Source organism: Musa acuminata, chromosome BXJ1-2, assembly GCF_036884655.1.
Source record: "Musa acuminata AAA Group cultivar baxijiao chromosome BXJ1-2, Cavendish_Baxijiao_AAA, whole genome shotgun sequence".
Lineage (NCBI taxonomy): Eukaryota > Viridiplantae > Streptophyta > Magnoliopsida > Zingiberales > Musaceae > Musa > Musa acuminata.
The window spans coordinates 1,059,141-1,068,928 of record NC_088328.1 but is presented as its reverse complement, the minus strand read 5'-3'; the positions used below and the strand labels follow the sequence as shown (position 1 = coordinate 1,068,928).

Here is a 9,788-nt window from a genome sequence, read left to right as displayed (position 1 = left end):
ATTGCAAAATTGGAAAGGACAATGTGCCATATCGTAATCTAATCTTTCCCCTTCCGCCATATCCTAGTAATTAATGGCCACTGCATCTCGTCACATTGTTCCTCAAACTTCACCACACTCCGTACTCTCAGTAAACATATATACTTTTGTTCAAATCATGATTATAAATCCATATTACTAATAATCTATATTAGTCTTTAAGTCCCGACTAGTGCAGGTCTAATATGTATGATATCGCGTGTGATCGACACTATAAAGTGAAAAGAAGAGAGACGATAGCGAGCAATTGGAGGCAAAGAAGTACGAGAGGAATAAAATAAAAAGATAATAATAATAATCATCATCATCATCATCATTATTGAGTTAATTAATAAATTTTAGATAGTAGGTAGCGATCCACCTGATATTCATAACCATATACACTGGTTTTTCATCCAAAACAAAACAAACAAGTCTTAAAATTCGAACCGACCGACCGATTGATATATCGATTTTGGATCAAGACCAGTAAATATCAGATAATAGGGTAGGCAGCGATCGGCCTGATGATATTCAAAACCATGTACTCTGGTTTTTCATCCAAAACAAGCAATAAGTCTTAAATTCAAACTAGATCGACCGAGTGATGAGAATGATATGCATATCGATTTTGGATCAAGACCCGTAAATATCAGACAATAGGGTACCAATACACCCTATATTCGAAACCATAGTTCCAAAATAAAAGTTTCTTTTGATCCTATCCAATCAGAACACCAAGAAATGAAAACTTCCATATTAAATTCTTAAACTTGGTAACTACAAGACTTGATCTTCACCTAACACAATTGATGAAGAAATAGACTTGAGAAATCGGATCATCACCATTTGATGTTCTTCATGAGTTCGGCTGCATCTTCCTCATACTTCACCTTCCAATGGTTTCACCCAATGGTTGTCCACCCTGCTCCAGAACAACTCTGTAAGATATGTGCCGGCTAAATAATGCAAAATATTCACCAATAGGCAAAGTATAAATCACTACATTAGAAATGCAATTTGTACCATGATTCCTGGAAAAGGAAAAACAGATCATGTAAATGTACAAACACGTAGCTCAAAAGAAAAGTCTTCAGCCATTCAGTAAGGTTTTACATGCAGGTTTAGCCAAGAAAGAGCCGAAGAGAATCCTTCATCTGTGTTAGATCTTTGGAAATTAACATGAATGATACTGAACAAGTTCTTACCTCTGATATGTCTTGGTGAAGTTCGCCAGTAATAATCACTTTGCACGTGTGCCCCAGGAAGATGACTCAAAACCTAGATAGCAGTCATTAACATGGACTGGTGTACCACCAGAAACAGTACATGCCGATTTAGGCGTAGGCCAATATGCAGACCACCCCTATTTCGAGTGATCCGGTTAAAATAATAAAAAATCAAAAAAGCCCCTATCCAACTCAGTATTAAAAAAAACAAAAAACAATTAAAGGCTTGCGAACACGAGCCCTCTTCTCACGTACGATGCTGCTGCCCTCACCGCTACCGCTTCCACTTTCACCTTGCCACTACCACTTTGCCACTGTTTCCCAGGTACACTGCAACTGCTTCTTCTCCTCACCCCTCTTCTTTCTTCTTCTTCCTTCTTCCTCCTCTATTCCTCCACCGCCCCTTCCTCTTCACCCTCTTTTTCTTCTTCGTCAAAACACCGGTATGTACTGGCGTATCATGTGTCAGTATACCAATACCGACTAGTACATACTGGTCCGACAGATTGCCAAAACGGGTCTGGTGCCCGAAAAGGCAATCCTTGGTCAATGTTAAGTATAGTACATACTGGAACTTCCAAATAACTGTACAGAATTGACGCCCATCATATTCTTTGACAAGTATAGCACAAACTGGAACTTCGTTGCATGCAGAGCTGCAGCAGAAATTTACCAAGAATAGGTTTACATAGATTGTCTGTACTGACATTTAAGGATAGAAAGGTGGCTTGGAATGGCCACAAAGTGACTACATCTGATATCTCTTACTCTTCCAGCAAGGTCACCCTGCAAATAACGTACCAGTTTGACAACACTTAACCAGCCTAATGCACAAATAGTTTAAAAAGGATGAGCATGCAATCATTAGATCTTCCTGTTTATCCCCATGCCTCTTCCTTATCTAAAAGAGTTTGATTCTATTGGCCTTTTATCAAGCGCTAGGTGTCCAGGTTATATCTTTTCTAACAACTGATGATGATAAAAAACCAGACAACTATTTCAACTCATAATACTTCCAAACCATCAATTAAAGCCCTCCTTGTTTGCCAGCAAGAGGTTGATGTCAAAAATATCACTTTAAGTGACACTTACAGGAAGATTTATAGCTAAAGTGGAGCACATCAATGCAGAATAAGAAAAAAGTGACAAAATATGTAAAAGACAAAAGAAATGAAGCTACCTTAGGAAATATAGGATGCATAATAATATTATAACATAATTTTCTTATGTCTAGTACCATTGTGATAGTTGAAATAACGCAATAAAAGTGCCTCTGTTCTATTTTCAGCTTCATTGCTTGCAGTGTAGTAGCAAGTCACAGAATGCATGTTCTAGACTAGACTAGATAAGACTCAACATAAAGGACAATCTTAATCAAGCCTGGAGCTTGCTATGTCATATTATCCTGTAACAGCTAGTCATTAATGGCCTATTAAATTTTAAGAAAATAATATATATGCTGTATCACTGGCTAGATCAGAGACTTGAAACATTAGGCCATAACAGCACAATCAATAACATATTTCTTTTGCAGAATGGCAAGCAAAGATATACATAAAAGCATGCATCGGGTCCAGAAAATGGATGAAAAAATATCTTCTAAATGGCTACCCAAGCTTAAATTCTACCTGAAGTACAAGACAAATTTCACCATGGGACAGAATGCACTAACAGCTAATTACTACACATAAGAAATGTAAGAGAAAAAAAGAGAAATATCGGTAAGGGCCTTCAGCTTTTTGGTAGTCATATAATCGGTAGCAAATTCTTGTAGAGTGAATTCTATTGACTAACATATTCCTCAATGTCTTCAAAATTTCCATCATATCTCAGTATCAGAAATTAAATAAAGGATTCTAGCTTGCAGAAACAACAAGTACTGTCCAGCAATAGAGTTATATTCAATTAAAAAAAAAGGATTAACATACCTGCATCTGCTATGAATTTTCAAGGAATAAAATACTCATACCAACAATCCCATAAGATGCCTTGCCTTCGAGACAACAATACCAAGTTGACATGCAATTTCTTTATTATAGCCCAAGACTATAAATAAAGATTTAAGAGATGTAATTGCAGTAATCCCATTTCCTGAATTGAATACTATTTTTTGCCTGATTCCTGTTCAAGATGCCAATATATGAAAAAGAGTACATCAACTAGCTGACAGAATCTAGTCAATGTCATTCACAGACCTCCAATAAAAAAAATGTCCATTCAATGGACCATCATTATATTGGTTAGATGGAGGTTGGGGGAACTTAGAAAAGTCTTGCCATAAATTATAATATTACAGTTCCATAAAACTGTATTGGCCATGGATCTTCGATTAGACTACTGTCTATGTAAAATATATGGCATGACTTCTAAACTCTCTTTTAACCAGTTTCAATAGTATCTGGCCCTGTACACATGTTCTCTGCTCTTCTCATACAGATTGTCTCTTGGATATGGATCCTGGGACTGTCAGTAACATCTCTTTGGAAGACCAGGTACCAAGGCCATCTCATGCTAGCAGAAGAGTTTGATGAAACCAAACAACCAGGGCACATAAAAGAAAAAGGTGAATCCATTTTAAAATGCATGGATAGTTGGAAGTTAGGTTGCTTGTTGAAACGAGTAATAAAGAACTTGACAAGGCATTTAAATTTGCAAAAGAAAGAAGTAAGATGATCTTCGAGATCTTATTTCCCTTTATTACAAAAGGTTGATGCAAAAAGGCATGGTACAAATGGGCCAGAGCTTGGGTTACTTTACCAAAAGTTGCATGAACTGAAAAAAAATGAAGAGACAGAAAAGTTCACATGGCCCAGAAAGCACTACCATCATGCATGTCTAAAAGAAAGACAAGCAAAAGATCTGGCAGAATCATAGGAACCTTTATTGGCAGGAGTTTCTAGTAAGTTATGCATGAGGTTCTGATACCAGCCAGATACGGTGACAATTGTTTCAGAGCACTCCCTTCCATCAGGTTCATATTTCAATTATGTGGATCAATCGTTCATAATCGAAATAGAACTTTCTCTTCAGACTTTTCTACATCCAACTCCAAATAAATGGAATTCTAAAATGTACAATCGACACTATATGTAGCTAAATGGTCATGCTGAAATAAGTCTAAACTCACCGAGCCTTCTTCCGCGATTTGAATGAAAACCCACCTGGTGGTGATGGTGAGAATTCAAGCGGGAGGTGTGGAGGCTCTGATTCACCAGTAAGCATACCCAATATTTCCTTGCTGGAGGGGCGGCGAGCTGGAGATCTCTGCAGACAGAGCAGTGCAACCGTGATGCAGAGAAGAGCTTGCTCTTTGTCCACACACCGGAGGCAGGGATCAGCAAGCTCCAGAAGCCTTCCCAAATGGGCAAGATGTCGAGCCCACGAGATGAGGTTTGCTCGCTCAAACTCTGACATGGGCGAGGCTGTCACTTGCAGCGGTCGCCTGCCTGAGATTATAACCAACAGAAGAACACCAAAACTATAAACATCGCACTTCTCTGAAAGCGGCCCCCCACCACCGTACTCAGGAGCAACATAGCAGACAGTGCCCCTCATGCTTGGTGTGCTGCTCACTGTTCCACTCTTTGGGATATCCCCGCTAGCCCAGTCCCGGCTACTTCTCCTTCCGGTTGGCCTGATCTCCCCACTAATTCGATCCATCCACCAATCTATACTGCTGCGACTACCACGGCTATAGCTCCTATTCTTCTTCCTCCTATTACTCTTCTCGGAAGGTGAAGCAAAGTCATCATCGTTCTGCCACCATTCATGGCTGCTCTTGGACTTGGCCATTGGCTGCCGCTTCTGTTTCTTCATCAGCTCCTCACAGAACTCCTCCCGCCACCACTCCCTAGCGGGCCGGCTCTTCTCTTTCTTCTTCGGCTTCTCCTCGTCCAATGAGGCCCACCACTCCATCCTTCGATGACTCTTCTTCCGCTCTGATCTCCCACCGTTGGACGGCTTAGGCAAGCACTCCTCGACGGCAGTGGCCGTCGAGGCCGTAACCCAGTCGCTCTTCGGCCTCTCCTTCTTGATCTCTGATCGAATCCATTCCATCACATAGTCCTTCACGCTGCCTCCGGACTCGGAGTTTGGTCCTCCGCCATTGATGTCCTGCCTCCACCACCAGTCCTTGCCCGAGGAAGCACCGGTCTTCTTTTTACCGCATCCCTTCCGCGACGCGGAAGCGTCCTTCCCACTATCGACGCTTACTCTATCGAAGCCTACTCCTGCCTCGGAAACCGAGGCGACGTCCACGGCGGTAGCTGGCGATGCCACCATGAAATCCTCATCTTCCTCCGCCGATCTGTCGGTGGTGGCGATGCCATTCGCCCCAGCGTTCGGAGCTTGCTCCTCGAACCCAGTCGTAGTCGTTATGCTCTCCGCCGTCTCTCCCATGGTCACGGCCGAGGCGTCATCCTGCCCTCCTACGGTCACCGAGTCTTTCTTTCTCTCCTTTCCTGACGTTTTCGAATCGTTCACCGCGTGCTTGTCTAGATCGATGTCGACTTTGATTTCCTCCTCTGTAGGGAGGTGATCCTCCGTCGCGGTGGATCTAAGCCGGGCGAGGCCGAAGTCGCCGATCTTGGCCGAGAGGTGAGCGTCAAGGAGGATGTTGCTCGGCTTGATATCGCCGTGTATCACCGCTGGATCGCAGACAGCGTGGAGGAAGTGGAGGCCGCGGGCGACGTCGAGCACCACCGCGAACCGCCGCTGCCAGTCCATCAGCTCCGGGCACCGGCGGTCCAACAGCGCGTCCTGGAGGCTTCCGTTGTGCATCAGCTCGTAGACCAGGAGAAGCTTCCGACCGGGCGGCGCGGCGGCAGCGGCGGCTTCCGAGAGCTCCAGTGGCTCTTCTGCCTCCCGCCGCCTCCACCAAGGCCACCAACGCCGGTGTCGGCCATCGTCGTCGGAGCAGAAGCCGATGGTCGGGACGACGGCGGCGGCGTAGGATGGGACAGCGAGGATATTGGCGGCGAGAGCGAGCTCGTTGTGGAACTCGCGCTCACCCTGGAGGGAACCGCAAGAGTCCATGAGCTTGACGGCGACCTCCTCGCCGGACGGGAGGGCGCCGCGGAAGACGGGGCCGAAGCCGCCCTGTCCGAGGCGGAGAGAAGGGGCGAAGGAGGCGGTGGCGCGCCGGAGCTGGGCGTAGGTAAACCGACGGAGCGGGCCAGCGGGGGGCGGCGGGGGCGAAGGGGCGGTGGGGGTGGGGCTGCCACGGGCGAAACGGCGATAGAGGAGCACCACCAGGGTGACGGTCAGGACGACGGCGGCACCTCCGATGGCCGCTATGGGAATGACGTGGCGGTGGTGGTGATGGTGGTGGTTGTGGTTGGTCCGGTGGGGACCCGGCGGTTCCGCCGGCGGCGGACGGGAAGGCATCAATGCGTCCAAGTCTCCCACCTCGTCTCAGAAAGCAGAGAGGATATATGAGAGTCGGAAAAGGGAATGGGCGAAAAAGTCTGCTCCCTTTTCCTTCTACTGCACTGCTATGTCTCCCTTGGTGTGCTTTTTCTTCAGTGATGGATGCGTGTGTGTGAAAGAGGAGACGGTGTCACAAGCAAATTTGGCTGCTCCTTTTTCACTTTCTTTTAACATATATATATATATATATATATATATATATATATATATATATATATATATATATATATATATATATATATATATATATATATATATATATATATATATATATATATATATATATATATATATATATATATATATATATATATATATATCCTTCTAATTTTAATTAAATATATATTTTTAATAAATTTAAAAAAAAATATTTTAAGAATTTATGAAAAAAATTTTAATCTTAAAAAATTCTCGTATAACGTCTCTTGTCGTATAAAAAGATTATTTTATCCTTATCTCGATCAAATCCTTCTCCTCTTTTATACTGTCGTCTTGCATCCTTGTTAGATCATAATAGCAATTTCTCTTTGTCCTTTGCTTTGTCGGATTTGTTGCTCATAGCTCTTATGCAAGGAATAAGGGGGGTTGTTAACTCAATGGATCTCATCTCTACATACATCGCCCATAACCCTTACGCAAGAAGGAGGTAACGATGGCCTTCGCACCCCCTCCTTTCTTGTGAGAGAGTTATGATCGATAGGTCCAATGAGACAGAGGGGAGGAGAGGCACTTATTGTGGTCTAGTGATAGCAAAGCCTATGTTGTTAGTCACCTTTGTACGCGATCACCCTTGTGCTGTGAGCGATGAACAATAGTTAAAGCGAAGGAGATGACTAGCGGAATTAGACGTATAACCAAATGATTATGACTAGGGGGTGGCTAATAGGAGTAGAATGATAATTTGGAAAAGGATGTGCTGTATAAAAATTTTTGAAGGTTGAGGTACTATCTAAAAAATTCTCAAAGTTAGATTGTTTTAAAAAAATTCATCCTATATTTTTTTCTCTGAATAATCAAATTACACCAAAAAAAGAAAAGAAAAGAAAAGGGTACAGTACTCTTCCACTTCAGGTTTAAGCTAAAAAATGTACTGCAATTTAGAAAGTAGGATGTACCCCCAAAAGCTATAAGAATTGAGCAGATTTAGATGCTATTTAGTCAAGTTCTGATAAATTATAAGATCTTCTTGGAAACAGTATAAGGACTGCATTACTTCACCATAGCTTAAGATTAGGGTTGTTACACAATTTAAGATTGAAGTAGTTACACTATTGCCATAAAAAAAATATATTATGATCCATTGAAACTTTAGTAAATGATAGATATCTAATTTTCTTTTATTTTTCATGACGAATTCTTTTTAGTATATTTAATGTGAAAAATTATCCAAGAATACAGCAGTCACACTATTTCTCAAATATATATATATATATATATATATATATATATATATATATATATATATGTATAAAATAAAGAGATTCTTTGTATACATTTTCCATCAAATTTAATTACCATGTTTTACCTTAGTTACTTCATTATTTATTTTTAATCAAAATTAATCACCGATAACGATAGTGAATAGTAATAATGTTAAGAAAAGAGTATATTACATGCTAAATTATAAACATATCATATCTAACTTTCCCAAAAAACAGAAAAAAAAAAGTGAAACTACAGGTGCTGGCTAACTTGACTAGTAAAAATCTTGACAAATCATCCTAAGGTTTTGCGAATCTCATTTTCACCCTATCTATAAAAATAAAAGAAAAAATCTAATTATATAATTATATATATACATACACTATTTGCAACAGGAAAGTTGCAGAAATGCTGGGGCCACGACTTTAGACACGAATAATTGACACCGACTCCCCCCTTCTTTCCGTGACTGAATTCATGACATTAAACAGAGGTGATTAGCTGAAAGGGCAAAGGACAGTAGTAGATTCCCTCCGATGCAGGTAAGGGTGATGTTGTGGTGGAAAAATGTACCAGCAATTTGCTCAGTGCGGCAATCTACCCTTCCACCATTTGTGTTCGGTAGATGAGTTTGAATTATGCAAACGCATTGTCGGGACAGACTGTGTTGTCTGCATCTGAATTTTTAAACACGGTATAATCTCTCATTGCAGAAAACAAACAAAGACGGTGTCGGCGTTGTGGGTAAAGAAGAGGAAAAGGTGACCTGCTTGACAGAAGGTTGCTTCTACACATCTCTCTTGACCAGATTCAAAAACATTCTTATACAAAAACATTCTTATATTACACACTCCTACCGACACTGTAAAAACAAACAAACGAAAACATTGGTTTTAGATTTTATTTGTTTACATAATGAAACATAAATCCAAAATCACTATTTGTGATTCAAAACCTTTGTTTTCTTTCCAACCTTTTGGTCCCCAATACCATACTCCTGTTTACGAACCTCATGTCCTTGTTTTTGGCTTCTATCGGAGGCCATCACCACGTGACGCGCGCCCCCCTCCCCCACACACGCGCACACGCACACGCTTGCGGCCCGGTCGCCACTAGCGGACGAGAGCCGTGTGAGCTCGTGACACCCCCTCCTCCAATCTCCCGAATAAATCTTGCTGCCTTTTCGGTTTTCCTTGGATTTGTTTTGTTGTTCTCGGAAGCGACCCTGCTGGTTTTGGTCTTTTTCTTGTTCCTTTGGAGCTTGCTTCCACTTGCCTACAGAAAACAAGGTTGGGCCAAAATGTACGCAGTGTGCCGGAGGAGCGTCTCTTCTCACTGCCCTCTCCTTGACGCGGACGAAATGGCTCGAACTTTCGAGTCACTCTCTTGCAGCTGTGCCAAATTCAAGTTTGATGTCTTTCGATGGTTGGTAATGCTGCGAGAGAGTTAACATGCATCTAAAATACATTAGATAACACTTCCAAAACCTCGAATTTTGATACAAGGTCCAATATACTCTCATCGATCAATGCTTCGTATAAAATATATGTCAAATGAGATCTTCAATAAGTGTATCTCATATATATTTGATATCAGATAAGATTTTCTTAATTGTACGAGAAAATCTCATTATTTTATTAAAGGCACTCCTCCCTCTGTCATGGTATAAATAGGAAACACATATCAATAAAC

The 9,788-nt window shown here is 41.7% G+C and overlaps 1 protein-coding gene across 4 annotated transcripts; it reads right to left on the bottom strand.

Annotated features, from left to right (window-relative positions):
- Positions 1-623: 623 nt before the first annotated feature.
- Positions 624-6,811, bottom strand: LOC135582538 (receptor-like serine/threonine-protein kinase At2g45590). 4 transcript variants are annotated; one of them, XR_010480284.1, is made up of 3 exons: positions 4,375-6,811; positions 1,227-3,368; positions 624-943 (listed from the first exon to the last, which is right to left on the bottom strand). XR_010480284.1 is itself a non-coding variant. In XM_065085640.1 (2 exons), exons 1-2 carry the CDS (start codon positions 6,630-6,632, stop codon positions 3,308-3,310), a joined length of 2,319 nt encoding a protein of 772 aa, XP_064941712.1. In that variant the 5' UTR covers positions 6,633-6,811; the 3' UTR covers positions 624-3,307. The 4 variants fall into 4 exon arrangements, 2 of the variants coding, with proteins under 2 accessions (XP_064941712.1, XP_064941721.1); XR_010480285.1 differs by having other exon boundaries at positions 624-2,033; positions 3,176-3,368; XM_065085640.1 differs by having other exon boundaries at positions 624-3,368.
- Between the last annotated feature and the right edge of the window lie 2,977 nt (positions 6,812-9,788).

Excerpts from the sequence above, each read along its gene's own strand:
- LOC135582538 (XM_065085640.1), bottom strand. The coding sequence starts at position 6,632 with ATGCCTTCCCGTCCGCCGCCGGCGGAACCGCCGGGTCCCCACCGGACC. Across the intron at positions 3,369-4,374 it reads AAATCGCGGAAGAAGGCTCG|GAATCAGGCAAAAAATAGTA; the intron begins GTGAGTTTAGAC and ends CATCTTGAACAG.